At 46.7% G+C, this 21,528-nt stretch overlaps 1 protein-coding gene across 1 annotated transcript in view; it reads right to left on the minus strand.

Moving 5' to 3' along the window:
* syngap1b (synaptic Ras GTPase activating protein 1b) overlaps positions 1-21,528 on the minus strand; it is a gene marked incomplete at its 3' end in the record, with an annotated part of 77,055 nt that overhangs the window by 34,623 nt on the left and 20,904 nt on the right. Inside the window, 2 exon segments of the mRNA XM_084027709.1 lie at positions 625-746; positions 3,019-3,110. Coding sequence (XP_083883835.1) covers positions 625-746; positions 3,019-3,110 — 214 coding nt within the window.

Raw genomic sequence — 21,528 nt, forward strand, 5'->3', positions numbered from 1 at the left:
CATCAGTTGCAGCTCGAGACGGAAACATTACAGTCCTTATTTATAACGTATTACTGTTTCCTAACTGGGGACTAATTTATAAAACATCCTCCCTCATTTATTTCCCCCCTAACATCGATACCGTTCATCAAGGCGGAGCGGCGGATAAAGAAGGAGGAGGAAATCCGTTAATCACAGATAAACTTTTTCTCCTTGAAAATAAAAACTTTTACAGAACAAACAGAAACCCGACGGATGCCAGCGCTGCCACGACGATACAGAGGAGGTATAATTAAGCAAATCTCCCACTGACTCATTATGGTCTGTGCTGTCGCCATATGGCCGTCTGCTGGTTGCCATGGAGAGGGGGGGGGGGGGTGATGAGGAAACGGCGATGTGCTTTGGCCGACTTAGAGAGAGAAATATACCGAGAGACGACAGAGAGACAGGAAGAGGTCGAGAGAAGTAACTTCTAATAACTCACGTTGACTCTAATGATCAAATACCAGCATTTAAATTGTACAACCAGCTAAGAGAAAGTAACCCGGACTCAACCAACAGGAACCCCGTCGGACTGAACCAACACCAGGAGACAACCGTCGGATGCTGTTTGGCCGCTGGTCTGGAGTCTGCTTGTAAACTCACCTGTCCTGGTCGGCACTGCGGAAGCGGGGGAGGATCATGTGGCGGAAACTGCTGGTGCGGTCCAGTTTGGGCTGACTCTTAGCCCTCTTGATGGAGCCCTTCAACCTCCTACTGAGGAAACTCTGGAGGAGGAGGAGGAGGAGAACAGGGTGGAGATAGATGGAGGAGGACAGGGAGGAGAAGAAGAAGAAGAAGGAGGAGATTGATGAAGATGATTCATGGAGTCATTGTGGTGATGTAGTGAAATGAATGGGGGAGGGGGGACAAGGTACATGAATTAGCAACAGGAAATCATAGACCCTTCACAGACAGCTGCAGTGACGTAACGTATCCTGTGGTGGGCAGTGGTGAGCCACAGGGTCCAACAACGAGTCCAGCAGGACGAGACCAGGAGGAGAGTCCAGCAGGAGTCCACTGGGTGCAGTTTGTCCTCAATGAGCTTCCTTACATGATTAAACAAAATCTCAATCTGAGACTCTGCAGCAATATTGTGTGATGGGGGAGAACATGACTCGGGGTGCGTCCCAACACCGGCGAGATTATGAATGATGTCATCGCTGAACACGCCAACAAGGGAACCTGCATTAGCTGCGTCCCTGCAGCCCTCAGATGCATCCAGGAAACCCCGCTTGTACACGGCGAACGATTGGAGGGGGGGGGGGGGGGGGGGGGGACGCCGCCTCGTCATCCGGCGTGAGTCAAATGGCTTTGAAGGCTGTCAGGAGGAGACGACTAAAGGCTCGGCGCCATCTGCTGGTTCCAAGCTCATAGCCTGCTGCTTGACTAAATCTGATTTGATTAGCTGCTCCGTCTGACACTTTAAGTCTCGGAGTCAAAGTGTGAGAGAGAGAGAGAGGGAGAGAGAGAGAGAGGGAGGGAGAGAGGGGCCTGAACCACAATAAAAGGAGGACACGCCGTCATCATCCGCTCCCTCATTCTACATTCATGTTATAGGATAATCTGCATATTAACTGATGAGCGGCGTTACTTTTGATGATCTAATTTACCAACAACATGCTTTTACTTTGGTGACATTTCCAGCGAAGGACTTCTTCCTGTAGAGCAGGATTTTTATGAGTCTCTCGCAGGCAGTTTACATGAAACACTGACACATCACTGGTCGAAGGCTTCTTCTGCACGCAAATAAACACGATGTGCACTAGAACGTATCTGTGGCTATTTTTAGGGAGTTAAGACGGAAAGTAGGCGGAGAAAGTAAGACGGAGGAAGCAGCTGCCCAGAGGTGGGTTTACTCCGGGACCACCACGCCGGATACGGGATTAGGACTTCTTCTTCTGTTTCTGCCCGCAGCTGTCAGGTGATGTGGGTTAGGGTTAGGGTTGTCTGTGTATATGTGTATATATATATATATATATATACATACATCTTTTCTTTTCTCTTTCGTTGACATTAAAGAATAATAACTGGTGTTTTGCGTTCCCTATTTATTTCGGATCATTTGTATTTTTTCTTGCAATTCAAGGTATCCATTTATATTATTTATTTATTTCTAATAAAATGACAATATTTCACTGTTTCTTCTTTTCAGCATAATAACAGGCTGTGAGTGGCAGCGTTGTTCATTTCGGCCTTTTATTGAACATTTGCGTCTTTTCGTTTCTTTTTTCCTCTCGTGTTTGTAAAGTTTGTTTCTGATCGTTGAGGTGTTTGTGTGTTTATTCACGATGTTAAATAGATATTTTTTCTGTATCTGTTTACTAACTGTGAGCAACATTAATGCAGATTACACAACTCGACCGTGTTTCAAGATTTTTGCCATGTTGGGATATTAATGGGGACGAAAGGCGGCTTGGAACTGTAGACAAGTATCATTTACAGCATGCGTTTTAATTTAAGGAGCTAAAAACCTGCTGGTTTGGTGCTTTGATAATGATTAGATGTGAGTGATCACACATAAAAGGACTCTCCTGGAAATCAAATTAAATGAAGTGTTTGTAAATGAACCCGGCGTCTCGGCTTCAGCGTGTTGGTGTCACGTACCTCAACGGGGGGCAACGGTGCGATAAAGGTTCCTCCTGCCACGGGACTCGAACCAGCGGCCCTCCAGTCTCCGCCCCAGTACGAGAAGGGGGAGGAGGGGGGGAAGGCGGCAGGCGAGTGGGGCAGGGTGAAGGACAGCGAGGGGGAGAGGGGCAGCGAGCGGGGCATGGGGGGCGTGCCGGGCCCTTTCCTGGAGCCCTTGTGCTGCCGCTGGCACAAGGCGAGGGAGGGGGAGGCGGCCAGGGAGTGGGGGGGGAACGGGTGAGGCGGGGTGCCGCTGGCCCGCCGGCCGCAGGTGTGAGGTGGCGGGTCGAGGCTGAAGGGGGGAGGGAGGAGGGAGAGTGAGAGGGAGGGGGGCAGCGAGCGGGGCCGGGGGCAGGGGGGGTTACTCACGGATTGTCGGAAGGGTTGAATTGGGGCGGTGGGAGGGACCTCCATGCTGGGCTGCTTCCCCGTCGCTATGCTCTTCCGCCGGGCGCGATGATCTACGAGACGGGGAGAGAGACATCTAAGTTAGACATTAGAGAGACAGACAGGGAGAGAGAGAGACAGGGAGAGAGACTGTGCTACCATACTTTTTTCATCAAACATGAAATCACAAAACCTGCAATCAAATCCTATTCAGGCATTCTGGTGAATTATGTTTTATTCGAGGTTCTCTGTTCAACACTCAGAGCATTAAGAATCAAACTCTCCCGCTGTGTGTGTTGTGACCCGAGCGCCTCTGTGCTCCGTTTACACGTCCGACCGACCGACAGCCATGATGCCACTGATGCTCTACGTCCATTTCAGAACACGTCATTATGAATGTCGACCTCATGAACATTCATCTATCGGGTGGATCTGAACGTCAAATCTCACACAATCTCAACTCGTCGTAACGCCGGCGTCCGGACGCCACGTGGATTAGAGGAGAAAGTGCAACGTCATGATAAGTCACGAAGACCAAACCATCCTATTCATCATTCAAAGTCATGACAACATGATTTAAATATATTAATATAATATATTTAATATATTCGCTTGTTTGTTCTTCATTCTCGTCCATTTCTCTCAGAGTGACTCGTCATGATGTCTCTGCTCTTCCCTCTGCTCTTCCCTCTGCTCTCGGCCTCTTCTGTCGCTCACACACACACACACACACACACACACACACACACACACACACACACACACACACACACACACACACACACTAACACACACACCTCTTCTCTCCCACGCAGCTATTTTACATAATTCAAATAGTGCATTTATCTCTCTCTCCCTCATACCGTCCTCTCGCTCGCCCTTCAGATATGTGCCTCATCTAGAACCTTCCATCTTCTCCACTTTACCTTCATCTGTATTTCTCTTTCATCCCCACCGGCCCTCTCCCTTCTCTCTCTTTCATTTACTCTCCAAATGCCACTCTTCTCTTCTTTTCTTTTCTTTATTTAACCGCCTGTACTTCTCTCTGCGCTCACAACGTTTTCTCAGATCCACGGGAGGGAAAGACGACGGCCACCGAGGTGTTTCTTTACATCGAACTACGGGACAAAAACCACTAAATCAAAATGTGACGGAGTCTTCGCAGCGACACGAAACGGTTACCGAGAAATCACGACAGCCAATCACGTAGCTCCGTTTAAAAGAAGAGACAAGAGCATTCTCACGTCCATCACTATGGTGTGAAAGTAACAATCCCCTCCAAATGATGTATTTACATAACTGCACACTTGTTTTTTTAAAAACTTGACACAAAATTAAAGGAAAATTATCAAGAAAATCTAAAAATATATATTTTAGATAATTGGAACATTTTTAAGAAGTTCCAGGAAACGATCTTCTTTAGTCGAGAGATTTTAATTCAGATTTCTGTTCATCCCTCTCACAGTTTCTGTGTTTTTGTCAGTGTTAATTAACAGTGATAATGGCGTCCGCTGCCCCGCGCGGCTGGAGGTTATGACATCATCGTGTACGCATCACAACCACCGCCGCTAACGTGCCTCGGGGAAAGTGATGTTAAGACCCACTTCACAACACATTGTTTCCCAAACTAATGAGTTTCTCCAGCAGGAACAGATTGTGACAAACAGAGGAGGAGGATGATTTAGGACTCGAGTGGCGTCAGTTTTATGATACAAAAAAAATTAATTAAAGGAATTTAAAAAAAAAAACTTTCCGTGCCGTTTCTGTGAGTTTAGCTCGAGGCGGCGAGATCAGAAGGAAGAAGTCGTAACGCTTCGGGTGATTACAAAAGAAGAAGAAAGCAGATTTTAGTCATCAGATCCAGATTCGTGTTTTTTATTTCTTCCTCCGATGTTTCATTGGCTCCGGATTTCTGTCGGAGATCGCAGCTGTTGTTTTACCCCCAAAAAGTACAGAAAGTTGTTTAAGAGCTCACGTGTTGAGATACGAACTCACTGGGACCTTTGGCAGAAAACGAGTAACGAGTAACGAGTAACGAGTATTAAAAAAAACGTTGGAGCCACACATGAGAAACATATTGGGCCTAAACTAGAGATCTTCAACCTGGGGTCCAGGACCCCTAGAGGGTCCGCAGAGTTACTGCAGGGGGTCTGGGACCCCTAGAGGGTCCGCTGAGTTACTGCAGGGGGTCCCCAAAATAATTTGATCCCAAACTTTTTTCTTCCAAAAATGTAAATATTTCCAAAAATACACCTTAACATGAATACAACCTATAATAAGCAAATATAAATCTTCCTGTTTGTTTAATATTATGTTGTGAAAATGTGATGTATAAATGCCAAAATAGAACTATAGGCTGCACTACACATTATTATTGGTTTAATAAGGAACACAGTTTTATATGATATGTAATAGGGGGTCCCTCCACTGGATCTCTGTAGACCTTAGGGGTCCCTCCACCGGGTCTCTATAGGCCTTGGGGGTCCTCAGCCTGAAAACTTCCTCTGGTCTAAATGGAGAGTTGACGTGATAAACAGATGAATCTGTGATCCGTAACCAGCAGAACTAAACTCTGAGATGAGTTCGGCCTGACCCAGCATCGTGTTTATGCAGAGCCGTTTGTTTCCATATTTCATTCACAAGTTGCCGGGCCAGAATCCCAAGAGAGCTGAGCCAGCATTTACTTTCTCCCAACCTCCAAAGAGCCTCTGTTTGAGATGTAAATGCCGTTTGACCTCCAAAAGCACAATATTTCTAGACTCACCGGCTGCTTTTATTGTATTCGTGTTAACCTGAACATCTTGGGGGGGGGGGGGGGAATTACAGAGATCGTTAAATCCTCGTGTGTTTAACCGAACTGATAGCGAGCTGGCAATAACAAACTGCTTCAGGCGACGACCTTCGGATTCTGAAAAGTGAAGCCAATACTCAAGTGCCTTAAACCTGCATTCTCTCAGTTGGCCACCAGGGGGCAACTCCTCTTTGATTGTATAGAAGTCTATGAGAAAATGGTCCTACTTCTCTCTTGATGTATTATCTCGGTAAACATTGTGAACATTTTATGGTCTCAATCTCTAGTTTCAAGTCTTCTTCAATCACTGGTCCCCCACAAAGGACAATAAGTTTTAAGTTAATTTTAAAGGATATTGTGTGAAATAGACAAGGCAACAAAAAAGCCTCCTCCAGAATGACGCCGCTACACAGGTTCGATGTCTCCTGTATATATTAGCACCTGGATTCCTTCCAAACGCTGCGAAAAAGTGTAGGTGCCAAGAGCACATTTTATCATTTTGGTGAAAAAAGGTCCTCTTCAGCTTGAATCCTGACCAGAAAATGTCACTTCTCCAACATAATACAGCGTACCTGCCCCCCACCCCCACCCCCACCCCCTTATACACTCCACATGCACGGATCAGAGGAAGGTGGGCGGCAGACACATGCAAAGACTCACTCAGATCCCATCCACAGTCTTTATGGAAACGTTAATGCTGGATGGATGGGTGGCGTCGGTGAGGTGGGGGGGGGGGTTGAGCACCGTGACAAATTAAAAACCTAGAGAAATTGCACGACCATTGTCTTTTTTCCCCTCTACACCTGCATTCGCACTTTAATAGCGTATTTAACAAAGCGAGAGAGAGTAAAAAAGGTCCATTTAAATCTATTTCTCACTCACTTTCTTCTTCAGCCCAAACCAGGCTCTGTGTTCCGTTGCCATAGCAACACCCTCACATCCACCTCCTCCACCTTCCCAAGTACCTTCAGCAGCACTCTGAAGACATCCAGACCTGTTTCCGGTCCACCTTTAAAGATGAAACTTTTTGTTTGGAGACGATGTAAAAGAGCTTGAAAACGACGCCCGGCGGAGGTTTTTCGCCGCCGTGACTCACTTCCTGCCGGGAGGAAGCGGGAGGTGGATGAGTCTGTTTCACTCAGTTGGTTAATAAATCACCCGTGCACGATGAAAAACATGGTTCAGGCTGCTCATTCTCTCCATCGCAGAGCTGAACATGACACATGTGGTAACGTGACCGAAACAGGTCTACAGGTCAACAGGTCTGCAGGTCTACAGGTCAACAGGTCAACAGGTCTACAAGTCGGCAGGTCTACAGGTCAACAGGTCAACAGGTCTACAGGTCTACAAGTCGGCAGGTCTACAGGTCTACATGCGTTGAACATTCACAATAATCGATCAATATAAATGTTTTATTTTGCTGTGAAATGAAATTTGACCAGCTGATCATCACAACTGTTGTGAATCCGCTGGTTTACTGGCTCGTTATCGTAGCAAATCAGACGTTGGCATGTGATTGGACGTTTCGTCGTGTTTCGTCGTGTTTCGTCATGTTTCAACGTGGCATCATGACTTTTTGTAAATATACGCGCCACTTCCTGTGGTGTGATATCTGTACGCAATTCGAGCTATCCGCGTGTATGTGTACGTTCTGAGCCAAACGACCCATCAATCGCGTGTATGTATTAGGGTTAGGGTTAGGGTTCGGCGTTGATAAACATGCGAAAAGGCGATTGTGCGTAGTGATAACACGCCATAATGGCATACGAGTTGGCGTATCATACATACTCCACTTCATGAGATCAGTCTGCATGTTTTGTCGTGTTTCGTCGTGCTCCGTCGTGTTTCGCCAGTTTTCGTCGTGTTTCGTCATGTTTCGACGTGATGTGACGTGTTTCATCATGTTCCGTCTTGTTCCGTCGTGTTCCGTCGCGCTTCGTCGCGTTTTGACGTGTTTCGTCGTGTTTCGTCGTGATTTGTCGCGTTTCGCCGTGTTTCGTCGTGATTTGTCGTGTTTCGGCATGTTTCATCGTGATTCGTTGTGTTTCGCCGGGTGTCGTCATGTTTCGCCGGGTTTCGTTGTGATTTGACGTGTTTTGCCGGGTTTCGTCGTGCGTTCAGCCGTTATCGGCGGCATGTGGAACGCTGCGGTGGCTCATTGTGGATGTAAATCTGATGTCAAGCTGAAAGCTGAAGAGGCAGAATGTGTGGGAGGCAAACGCTGCCAGCTTAGACCCACCGAGAGAGAGAGAGAGAGAGGGAGGGAGGGAGGGAGGGAGAGAGAGGGAGAGAGAGAGAGAGGGAGGGAGGGAGGGAGGGAGGGAGAGAGAGGGAGAGAGAGAGGGAGAGAGAGAGAGGGAGAGGGAGAGAGAGAGAGGGAGAGAGGAAGAGTTAAAAGAGTGGGAGGGATGTAGACATACATGAGTAAGAGGTTGGTTAAAAAAAAACAGAAAAATGAACAGTGTGTGTGTGTGTGTGGGGGGCTAAAGTGTTTGTGTAGGAGTAGAAGGGACGAGAGAGAGCAAGACTATATGGAGGGAAGACAGAGAGAGAGAGGAAAAACGAAAAAAAAGAGGAAGGATGAAATGCATCTGTGGGGGAGTCACAGTTACAAGGGAGGGAGGGTGGGGGGGAGTCGGACAGAGACAGAGAGGGAGAGAGATGGAGGTAGAGAGAGAGTTAGAGAGAGAGGTAGAGTTAGAGAGAGAGGGAGAGAGGTAGAGAGATAGAGAGGGAGAGATAGAGAAGTAGAGAGGGAGAGGTAGAGAGAGAGGAAGAGAGGAAGAGAGATATAGAGAGAGAGGGAGAGATAGAGAAGTAGAGAGAGAGAGGTAGAGAGAGAGAGAGAGGTAGAGATAGAGAGAGAGAGGTAGAGGTAGAGAGAGGTAGAGAGAGAGAGAGGTAGAGAGAGAGAGGTAGAGAGAGAGAGAGAGAGAGAGATAGAGATAGAGAGCGGTAGAGAGAGAGAGAGAGAGAGATAGAAATAGAGAGAGAGAGAGGAAGAGAGATATAGAGAGAGAGGGAGAGATAGAGAGAGAGAGAGGTAGAGGTAGAGAGAGGTAGAGAGAGAGAGAAGTAGAGAGAGAGAGGTAGAGAGAGAGAGAGAGGTAGAGATAGAGAGAGAGAGAGGTAGAGAGAGCCTGAGTGGGAGTGTGGGTGTCTTTAATAGCGTCGGAGCGCTCGGGGCTTTTCGTGTGTTTGCTTTGTTAGAACGGCGCTCTGCTTTTGATCCGTGAACTGTGGCTACGAGACCTGCGAGGCGTCCTCTCCCAGCGCTCCTCGTTACATAACCCACCGCCGTCAACGGGGCGAGGCAGCGGGAAGCAAGGCACCACGAGGAGAAGATGAAGTACGCTCACATGGTGGAACGCCGTCTACGACATGAACAATGTTGAGAAGCAAAGAGCACGTTCTTCATCCAGCAGCATCTTTCTGCAGGAGCCTGACCTCCTCCTCCTCCTCACCATCCTGTGATCGTCTCAATGAATTCATGAATTGGGGTTCATGTGGCGTTTGCACGTTAGCGCTGCTCCCTCATATTTAGTCCATGAAGTATCAGCGAGGAAATGCACAAAGTTGTTGTCGCCAGATTCTTTGTTTTTGCACGGTGATATAAAACAGCGAATCCTCGCCCATCCAATGTAGAAAACACACAATACTGAAGTGTAAAACAAACAAAGTGAGAAGGAGCTCCATCATTCTGACTGCTGATCCCAAGTTTCTCTGCTCGTTGGCAGACTGACTAACGTTCTGGACCAGCCTCCGTGTTCGGCTGGCAAAATGTTTTCATTTTATTTTTTTATTTCCCGGCCTCGCCGAGTATTTGCCCGATGCTGCAGCTGTCACGGATGGATTGGGTTTTTTTAACAAGTCGACATTTTGTTCCGAATCAGGCGAAAAGTAAATTCTGACGCCTCGTTAAGGCAAATAACTGAGAATGTCGGTGAAATATCGACACTGCCGTTCCTGCTGTTGGAGCTGTCAATCAAACCGCCCGTCCATCGCTATTCACTTAATGGGAAGTGAAGGGAGAGAGAGAGAGAGACAGAGAGAGAGAGAGAGAGAGAACATATACTGTTTATTGTGTATTTTCCTAATATTTGGACAAATTGTGTCTATTTTGGTGTTTTGGAAACATTGTTACTGAAACTTTCATGCCAATAAATCCCCATTAGAGAGAGAGAGAGAGAGAGAGAGAGAGAGACTTTGGCTTCGGGGGGAAAAAAAAGGTCTAATTTTGGATCGAGCTCTCGTTCCAAGTTGGAAACTGTGTTTGATTTCTGGAAACAAAGAGAAGAGAAGTCTGATCTGATTTAATGCTTCGTCATGGTTCATTATTTTACCCTACGTGTGGGTTTTTTTTAACCCACAATGCATCACCAAGACACCAGGCTGCACTGGAACCCCCGGTTCTGAAGCCTCCCATTGAGCTTCCAGAGGCGTTTTTGGAACGGAGCGGACCGTCCGGCGTTCAAGGAGCTGCTTTATTATGTATACATATTTTTGCTCGTGTGTCACGTTGCATGTGAGGAAAACAGCAGATGGTGAACACGGCGCTCCATTTGTGCTCTCGAGCCGAACGGAAACACGAGGAGGAAGTGATGTCATCGTACGACAGATGTGTGCAAATGAGGTGGAGATCCGCAGTTAAATATCTACATTTCATATTTCCCCAGAATGACATTCACATCGATGAGAAAATGTGCTGGAATGAAGGTCACGTGATCAACTTTGACCCCCGTGATGACGTACAAACATGATGATGGAACCAAACTCATGTGGATTACAGGGGGAACAATAAGGAGCTCAGGTCCTACCGAGGTCTGGTGGGGGTCTCGTTGTGCTTTTTGCGTCCTCACTTCTAGAGACCAGGTCTCCGGGTTCCCTGGGTCTAGACCGTGACCCCACAGTGAGGTGCGTTCACTGACTTTGCTTGTATTCCACCGTCGTTCGTAGTTACATTCCTCGGAGCGTCCCGCTCTGAACTGGGTTAGTAAGGCCGGGTTCGAGTCCCACACACACAAGTATTGCTCAAATAGCCAGCAGGTCAAAAAAAAGAAAAAGCCAAGGAAGGGGGGAAAAAACTACAAAAGGCCAAAACGGCGAAACACTCCCATGTTGCAAATGGATGAACGTTGGCCTTGAATCAATCCATGACTTTTAAATATTTCAGAGACAAACAGGTTTATGAATAAATGATATCGTCTCCACTACCAAGGCACCTGGAGGCCGAGCTCCTCCGAGGGATTCATCTTCAATCCTTAAGGTGTAATAGAAAAAAGAGCTATAGCGGTCTTATCATAAATGTGAAATTACACTACTATACAAATAGCCTATCACAGAAAAAACTATATATTAATATATAATATCCTAAAGAAATGTTATAGTGTAGTAATATTTAAGATATAGAAAACGCCACCAAGTGCAACATGGTGACCACAGACACACTAGAAGTCCTCATATATCGATTATAGGAGTACGATTTCTCCGGCAAGAGACACACGTGACGTCACACAAAGTTAAAGTGGGTTTGGAGGGAGGGTCCTTCAGAAGGCGGATCCCTGCAACTGCAGGCGTTCACTCCTCCAAAGTGCTGAGTTTGAGCTTCCAGGTGACCCAGAAGTGCCTCCCGTGACGCGTTCAGGCTGACAGGTGAGAAGTAGGCCGCGGTGCGTTAATTAGAGAGAGAGAAGGAAACAAACGAGTCCCCCGGAGCCGGCCGACCGTTATAATCTCCCACCGAGGCGCCGCGCATCCTCCCCCCGCCTCCCCCGGGCGGCAGCAGCCTGCTTCGAGAGCGCCGGCGGCGGCAGCAGCGGCTGTTCGGCGGCGGGCAGTCCGGCTGAGAGCTCCTCCTGCCCGGCCTCTGCCTGTCCCCTCTCCCCGGTGCCCTCCGCCCCGACCCTGCTGCACTCGCGATTCCGGTGACCGACGGGAGATCCGCTGAGGCCAAATTCTCTCATCTTTTTAGACGGGGAATGAGTCCGCGACGTGTCTCCTTAGTGGGCGTCCGTCCGCTGCATGCCGGGAAAACGGACCAGCCGAGGACGGATGGAGGGACGCGTCTCTGGTCTGGACTCAAAAGAAAACCGGCGTAGGGCTGCAATCACAGGCTATGTGTGCACGCAGGGGGGGGGAGAGATGCGCGTCTCTGGATGAGCAGTCCTGCGTGTGCGTGCGTGCGTGAAGGAGCGGTGCTGCGCGCAATAGACTCGCCTCTCCGCATGTGCGCCAATCCGCGCTCCGCTGCGCCTCGTTGCCCGGACCGGACCCCCCTCCTGGTCGGACCCCCACCTCGGGTCAGGGGAGACAACCACACCAAAAAAATAACACACGGAATGTTTAATTCCCAAAATGCAGGCGGGTAATGCGCGCGCGCCAAACAGCACCGCGCGCGCGAGAGAGAGAGGAAAAATCGAAGTGAGTCGGCGGAGATAAAGTGGTCTAAAAACTGCAACGGCTGGAAACTGAACGCGTGCCAGTTTTCAGACAAGGCAACGCGATGACGGCAACTTGGTCCTCCGTCTTCTTCCCAAACCCGAACACTGCGGTTCGTCCTCAAGTATAGTCCGCCTGGCAAGCGGCTCCGGTCCGCTGCCTGGACCGGAGCTGATCCTGATCCTGATCCTGACGGACGGAGAGTTTAGGGAGGCAGCCGCGGCGCACTGATGCCCTGCGCCTCGGCGTCTCTCCCATCCAGCAGTGTGTAAGGAAGAGAGAGGGAGGGAGGGAGGGAGAGAGAGAGAGAGAGAGTGAGAGAGAGAGGAAGGAAGGGACGAGAGAGAGAGAGAGGAAGGGAGAGCTTTTCTAGAGAGGGTGGGGCTGCTGGATCCCTGCTGAGCCCCAGAGTGAAGCCCTCATCCCTCTCTCTCCTCTATCATCCCTCCCTCTAATTCCCCCCCCCCTCCATCCCCCTCTTCCTCCCTCCTCTTCCTCCCCTTCCTGACAGCACACACACACAGCACAGTGTGAAGTTCAATGCCAGGGGGCAGATGTGTGGGAAGCATGTCATTACGCACACAATGCACACATGCACAGCAGAGTGTGCGCGCACACACACACACACACACACTTGTACGTGCAAGCGCGTAGCAAAATCATGACCAATCAGAATTTAACAAAAATTCTAATTTCTTTATGGGACCCTTGCATGATCTCGGCTCACTTCCCACAAGCTGACTGTGTCAGAAAACCCACATCAGCCCAACACTTGTGTGTTATTATTATTATTATTATGTAAATCAAACAAACTAATCTGACTTTGTACAAAAAGATGCAACATCCAGAACAACATCATTGATTCGTCTCTCTGGCGGCGATGATAAGCAATCATCAATTCCACAGGGGTAAAAAAAAAAAAAAAAAAAAAAAGGGTATCTCAGATCAGTTTCCATGACAACTGTGCGGTTTGAAGCAACTTTTTTTCCTTTCTTTTTAAACCGTCCTTGCATGTCACCGCACTGTTGCTGTACTTCGGCGCCCGCCAACCAGATGGCCCCTCATTGGCTGGCTGAGATATGAATATGGATGTGAACGCCGATATGACCTCCGTGCATCAGACGGGATCCTTCTAACGCGGTCGGAGGGTCAACGCTGCGGTGCAGCTACAGACGCTGGGCAAAGTGACTTTACCAGGGTTTAACCCTCCGCCGACCCCCCAAAGCCCCCCCTCCTCATCAAATAGTTCCCACCAGCCTCTGGCTTTAGCTGTTCTTCCTCTCCTCCTCCTCCTCTACCTCCCTGTACTCTGTGTCTCTCTGTCGTTCTCCCTCCCTCTAACAGTCCGTCTGTCTGCTCTATAATTATTTCCATGGTTACCATTAAGGATGTGAAGCTAAGCCTGATGTACTAGTGTACATGTGTAGTAATCTGTTCCTCTCCTCCACCTGTTCCCTCCGTCCACTCCTCTGCTGCTCCTTCCTCTTCTCTCTCTTCTTCCTCTCCTTCTCTCTCTTCCTCCTTGCCTTCTTCTTCTTCAACATTTTGTTCTCTTTCGTGTATTTAAATGGAAATATGAGAGAACGCCTGAGACCCAGTCTGTCTCAGCTGAGAGACTCCTGAGGCCATTTTTTAGTCCTGTCATGAATTGAATACACAAATTATTGATCGCTATGACGACAACAAAACTCAGATATTTGTATTTTTGTCCTCGTCGAGTCGGCGGCGGTTTCATTTGCTGCTCCGTGCACACGAGAGGACGCCGAGATTCTGTTTCAACACAAATAAGATCTGCAGGATGAAAGCTGCCCGGCTGCTGGGGTTGTGCAGGAAACATCATGCAGCCTCATTCTCTCTGCTGGACGCTGTTTGCCATAAAGCCTTTTGTTTAGAAGTTTTATTTAAAGAGAGAATACAAATGCTATCTCTTCTGTTCCATGTATCTGCTGCAGCCCCTCAGAGGTGAGATCAGAATCAACAGCATGATGCATCTATGCACATAAATAGATATTGTTGAAATTATTTTTAAAGGGTAAAATGAGGCTGCAGCCTCCTCAGCGACCTCCTTCCTGCACTAAAATATTAAAAAAAAAAGTTTTTAAATGTCAGCTGTAGCAGAATAATAATAAACATACGGGAAATGTGACCTCAGCATTTAACCCGTCCTACGCTGTTCTAGGAGCTGCTGAGGAGCTTCAAGACACTTCAACAGCAGGAGCCGGGATCGAACCACCAACACTACACCCCCCCCCCCACCAGTCCCTACTAGACCACGTTCCCCCCACCAGCCCCTACTAGACCACGTTCCCCCCACCAGTCCCTACTAGACCACGTTCCCCCCACCAGCCCCGACTCTAGTGGACCCCGACAGAGCAGACAGCAGCTCCTGTCGGCCTCCATGTTTCAGACGGACACATAAAGGGAAGTCTGACAGCGGAGGAAGAACCTGAAGAGACGGAACAGAAACTCAGTGTGACAGCCGGATCCCCTGAAGGGGGGGGGGGGTGGATGGATGGATGGAGGAGAGGAGGAGGAGGGAGGGGGTGGCATTGTAAGAAGTGGCACAGAGAAGAAGATGGATGATGGATGGATGATAGATAACAGATGATGGATGATGGATGATGATGATGGATGGATGAAGATGGGTGATGGATGATGGATGGATGATGATGGGTGATGGATGGATGATGATGATGGATGGATGATAGATGACAGATGATGGATGATGGGTGATGGATGGATGATGGTGGATGATGGATGAAGATGGGTGATGGAAGATGGATGATGATGATGGATGGATGAAGATGGGTGATGGATGATGGATGGATGATGATGGATGATGATGGATGATGATGATGGATGGATGATGATGGATGATGGATGATGGGTGATGGATGGATGATGGATGAAGATGGGTGATGGAAGATGGATGGATGATGATGGATGATGATGATGGATGGATGATGATGGATGGATGATGATGATGGATGAAGGATGGATGATGATGATGGATGGATGATGATGGATGATGGATGATGGGTGATGGATGGATGATGGTGGATGATGGATGAAGATGGGTGATGGAAGATGGATGGATGATGATGGATGGATGGATGATGATGGATGATGATGATGGATGGATGATGATGGATGGATGATGATGATGGATGAAGGATGGATGATGATGATGGATGGATGAAGGATGGATGATGATGATGGATGATGATGGATGAAGGATGGATGATGATGGATGGATGATGATGGATGGATGATGATGATGGATGATGGATGGATGATGATGATGGATGGATGAAGGATGGATGATGATGATGGATGATGATGGATGAAGGATGGATGATGGATGAAGATGGGTGATGATGGATGGATGATGATGGATGGATGATGATGGATGAAGGATGATGATGGATGATGATGATGAAGGATGGATGATGATGATGGATGGATGATGAAGGATGGATGATGATGATGGATGGATGATGATGATGGATGAAGGATGATGATGATGGATGGATGATGATGGATGGATGATGATGATGGATGAAGGATGGATGATGATGATGGATGGATGAAGGATGGATGATGATGATGGATGATGATGGATGAAGGATGGATGATGGATGAAGATGGGTGATGATGGATGGATGATGATGGATGAAGGATGATGATGGATGATGATGATGAAGGATGGATGATGATGATGGATGGATGATGAAGGATGGATGATGATGATGGATGGATGATGATGATGGATGATGATGGATGATGATGGATGATGATGGATGATGATGGATGATGATGATGGATGATGATGGATGATGATGATGGATGATGCATGGCTGAACGAGGAGTACAGGACCAGACGTGAGCCACCTGGCCGGGCCGAGTGCCAGAGCAGGATTACGGCGAGGATGCCAGTTTGGGGAGGAGCTGGTTGTGAACACGGGGGATTGATTCTGTTTCTCTTCTAACCTTCATCAGAGCAGTGGGACGCTCTGATCGATGAGCGGCAGCAGAGTTAAACACTGTTTGCCAGAAATAAAAGCTGATAAAAAAAAATGTTGTTCACATCCATTCAGACACTGTTTTTACTCCACAACACTAACATGAAGACCAGACCGCATCTAAGAGGTGGACCTCGTCATGGCGACGTCATCATCTTGGATATTTCGCAACCAGTGAAGGGAAGTCACCATATTTGGACTGTGGAGGAGCAACGGCTGGATCTGATGAACCCCAAGCACCACCCTTACTGGATCTGGATCCATGTGGATTCCGGGGTGAAGCTGCTAACAGTTAGCTTCATGAATCAAGGTCAACTACACAGCTAGGTGTTAGCCATATTTAGCTAACTAGCATTGGTAACGTGGTAGAGACCTGTCAATCAGCAGTAAGCCCGCCTCCTAAAGCATCCCCTGCTTTCTGGTCTGTTGGACTCTAAATGGACCATAATGTACTAAAAACTACAGATTGAGACCATAAACTCATGTTTACAATATTTACATAGATAGTCATGGTTCTCAGAGGATATCCTGCCAGCACAACTTCTTGGCTTTTACTGAAATATTTCTACGGCTATTATTAAGAACTGATTACTATAAAATCTGGTACATATAGTCATGATTTATGACCAAATATCTGCAACATGCTGCTTCAAATGTCGCCATTTCTGGAGCGGTTTTAAACCATCCTCAGGATCACATCAACAGTCACTGTGTTTTCATTATTTAGCCCTGAATCTAATATTTTTTTCCTGCAGATTCAAATCACAGCATCTCCAAAATGAAAGCCCACATTTTTAACCTTTAAAAAAAAAAACTGCCACCTGCCAATGGTGCATCGACCACCCACACAATCACATCTCTGCAGCTCTTGTTTCTCTGCTGTCCAGATATTGCGAAGTCATTTCTGAATCACAAAAAAAAAAAGGCTTGCCAACTGTACTGCTACCGCGCCAGGATGTGAGGAAGGATTTTGAAGAGGCGACTACCATCAGCCCCAAGTGGAGCCGAGTCCATCTTCAGGTACGTCCTTGTTGGAGGCAATCTCCCCGACTCGTAATGGAGAGCACAATCTTCTCCAAGGAAGCGACGTGATTCTGCACTCTGACACGGACGCTTGAGTTCAGACAGGAGGTCGTTTGGATGTTACGTCTCGTGTTCACAATCGACCTCAGCCCAGTCATCCTGCCGACTGTTATCCTTATTAAATTGTTCCCGAGGGCACAATGCATTTTGTAAAACTTGAAATTGTCCCGAGTGCAACGAAACTCTTACTTCCGAAGCTGAGTCAGGGTCTAGATAGTAGCTCACATTAGTCCAGAGACCAGACCAGACTATGTGGAGGAACCAGAGACTGTCTGTGGTCCATCAACAAGGTGCTGTATTTATGTCTAGATGACCTTATTTGGAGTGTTGATGGAGCAGCTACAATGTTAGCGTAGCCTAGCACCCATCAACCAGACTCCATTCAGAAAACAAGCGTTTTAAAAGTAGTTATCTGTCTTGTAGACAGACCTAACAAAGCATGACTTCACACTTTTTACTGATCACCATCATTATGGAGTTATTGCAGCATCCTTTTCATCTGGTTATTGAAATTCACCCTCTGGGTGATGTCATGATGACAGGATAGGTTTGATTTCACGTGGACAACCCGTACAAAGCAGCAGTCTTGGTGATTTCAGCCGTGAAACTACGGTGAGTGACCAAATAAAATAAAATGAAACGTGTCGGTGTTAAAACCGCTTCAGGAAACTGATGTTTGTTTCCCTCCAAGAGAACGAACGTTCATCAGGAGGTGTGAAGCACAACAAAGATATCATATTTCCTATAGACACACACACACACTCACACGACATATGTTAAACCTGCACAACATGGACATGTTTCTGGCTTTGTCACATCCACCTACACACACACACACACTTATATATATATATACATATTGCATAATGGAGGAGCACCGTGCATACGGCATAAACTGCACGATACGCTCCACCGACGCCGCCACTCCGCCGGGTACGACCGTTTAAACGGCCGACGTGTTTCATATCAGGCTGACGGAGCAGAAATGAGCACGAAAGTTGGGCTTTTGTGTCACGGAGTGAAGCTGAACACACACACACACACACACAAACACACACACACACACTCCGGGTGAAGAAGACTGTGCATCAGCACAGAACAGCAGAGAGCCTTGAGGTGACAGCGAGACACAGAGCTGGTGTTGGCCTGACAACAACCACCTCCTCTCTCTCCTTCTTCCCAGGCCGCATTGCACTGCTGTGCGCAGATATTCAATTGAAAAAAAACTTGAGTGCAAAATGAAAAGCCTAAAGGTACCACACACACACACACACACACACACACTCACATAAACACGTCATGGAGATGTTTCAGAGTTGGATTTTTGCAGCTGCAGGTCCGATCATGTTCGTCCCGCAGTGATTTTCTTATTTTTAATTTGTTCCACGACGAACACAAAGAACGACACGTCACAGAGCAACTGATGTTATTTGCCTCTCGGACGAATCCTCTGTGATAAATCAATCAAAGAGGAATTGTAGTGACGCATACCAAACTGTTCGGGGAAATTTAATGTGCGTTACATGATTTCTCTGTAATCTGTAATTAATTCAAATGACACTTTGAATTATTTCTAATAAATCCGTGAGGAAATCTGGAGATCGTATTTATCTCATTGATTCACAGCAGAAGAAGACTTTGTTTTCCCCCCAAAGACCCCCTCTAAACGAGGAACAACATCTGAGGACACTTCTCTCTGCTCTGGGATCAGCAGAAACAGGTCAACAGTTTCTGCTGCCGTATTGACCCGCGGTGGGTTTGTTCATTATGCGTTTGTCTCTACGGCTTCAGGTGTTTCCTGGCATTCGCCTCCTCTTCCATCCGACAAACTTCGCTAAAATACTTCACCGGAACAGTCGAGTTCACAAAAAAACAAAAGTTGATTTGTTTAAAAGTGTTGTGTTTTGCAAAAAATAAAAATTGCAATAAATGTTAGCATAGCCTAGCAACCATCAACCAGACTCCATTCAGAAAACAAGCGTGTAAGAGTAGTTAGCTTGTGGTCTTGCAGACAGACCTAACAAAGCATGACTCAGCACTTTTTACTGATCACCATCACTTTATAAACTGGCAAATTTGCGACTTTTTTTCTCTGCATAGTGCCCCCCTCTCTCGGTTTGTTTCTCTCCAAGAGGATTTGCAACGAACAAAAAAATAATAAAAAGGGCAATAAACAACCTTTTTTTTGACCAGGAATCATCTGGAGGGAGTTCGATGCGCTAAATCTACACAAATCTATCACAAACTCACATAAAGGTGTCTGCGAACGCATAAAAACACGCAACACGTCGGCATGGAAACTGTCTTCGTGCCCGTGCAGTCACACGTCGCTAATCACCGGGAGAAATCTCTTCTCTGGCAGAAGTTAACTTTGGTTTACTACGTCCAGCTGTTCGTCTCCGTCTCTGCAGGCGGCAAACATCTGTTTTCAGAACAAATAATTCATTCGAGAAGTTGATTTTTTTTTTGCCTGCGAGGGAAAAAGTCCTCGATACGCGATTCGCTTCTCCCATTCACAAACGATCACTTCCAAACGTACGAACACCGCGGGGTGTGATTTGTGATGCGACTGATTGGTGTCTCAGTCTGACAGTTCATAATCACTCGATGGGAAAAACGTCTGCATGCAAGTTGGAAATGATCAAACTACTAACGAGAGGGAAAGAATAAATGAGTTTGTCTTCCTGTGACTGATTTTTCTGGAGGTTTTTAATTTTAACCTACCTGCTGATTGACAGGTCGCTACCACGCTACCAATGCTAGTTAGCTACTAAGATGACTTTAACACTTAGCTGTAAAGTTGACCTTGAATTATGAAGCTAACTTTGTGAGCAGCTTCAACACCAGAATCCACATGGATCCAGATCCAGTAAGTTGTCGCTCGGGGTGCCGCTCTTATTGAATTCAGGCCCATATTTCCTCATACTTCCTTTATTATTTAAGGAGGCGTGTCGGGTCACGGTGTGAAACAAAGAACCGACTCTTCTCACTGAGAAAATGTAAATGTAGAAACATCCAATCTAATGAATGTAATCTAATAAAAATAATGAAATTGAATGCGTGCCAGTTTGACTGAACGGTTGATAATTTAATTTAATACTTCAAGTTAATTGAACTAGCTTTCTCTAGTTCAATTTAAAAACTCACTGTGTGTGTGTGTGTGTGTGTGTGTGTGTGTGTGTGTGTGTGTGTGTGTGTGTGTGTGTGTGTGTGTGTGTGTGAGAGAGAGTGAGACCTTTTACTTTAATTTCCGTTAAACTCCCCCGTCACTGGCCAACAACGGCCTTCTAAATTTAAAACACTTCCCTCATCAGAGCGGCTCGCTGAAGCTTTGAGCTGTGCAATTATTTCAACTACATCCTTTGATCGCTTTGTAATTAAAACAACAAGGTTGCCCTTGGTGACAGAACTGACAGAACAGCGTTCAATATCAACCAAAAATGTATTAATAAAGTCAGTTTGAGGAAATTATGAAGATTTGGTCCACTTTTTTGCACGTTAAAGTAAAAACAGTGATTTGCTAAAGCATATTTCTTATTTTACATCGTAATTTTGTTGTCTTTTTCAAAATAAACACTTTCAATTTTAATTCTTGCAACAAATAAAAAAAAAAGTTGATGCAGTGGGGAATTCTGTCATTTACCAGTTTGTAATGGGACTATTGCAGGCCTGAATGGCAGGAAGCAGACAAAACATGAAATATCTCGTGTTCATACCGTCTGCAATCGAATAAAAGTAAAAGTACATTTAGAAATCTTTCTTTCATGATGAGAACTTTGCTTCCTGGTTGCATTCATAGTAAATCATCTCATTCAGGTCATTATTCATCCAAACTGGAGCGACTTTAGAAACAATGGATTTCACATTGACGTTTCATTAAAGTAACAAATGGACACTTAAGAGTCCAGATGCTCAATCCGAAAACTAGAAATAAAGAAGAATATCCACAGTAATCTCTACAGTGAATCCATTAAAAGTGCGTCCTTCTGCTGACGTCTCCATTCACAAACTCTCTGTAGCCTCACTGCCAATGTCACGCCGGTCACCTCGTCCTCCTGCAGGTCTATTTTTACTTGTTTGTCGAGGCGGACGCGTCTCCAACTCACCTGCAGCCGGCCGGCTGCACTTTGGTTTTCTACGTCTACTGTAGCAACACGG

The sequence above is a fragment of the Eutrigla gurnardus genome (genome assembly GCF_963514095.1).
Source record: "Eutrigla gurnardus genome assembly, chromosome: 14".
NCBI classification, from domain to species: Eukaryota; Metazoa; Chordata; class Actinopteri; order Perciformes; family Triglidae; genus Eutrigla; species Eutrigla gurnardus.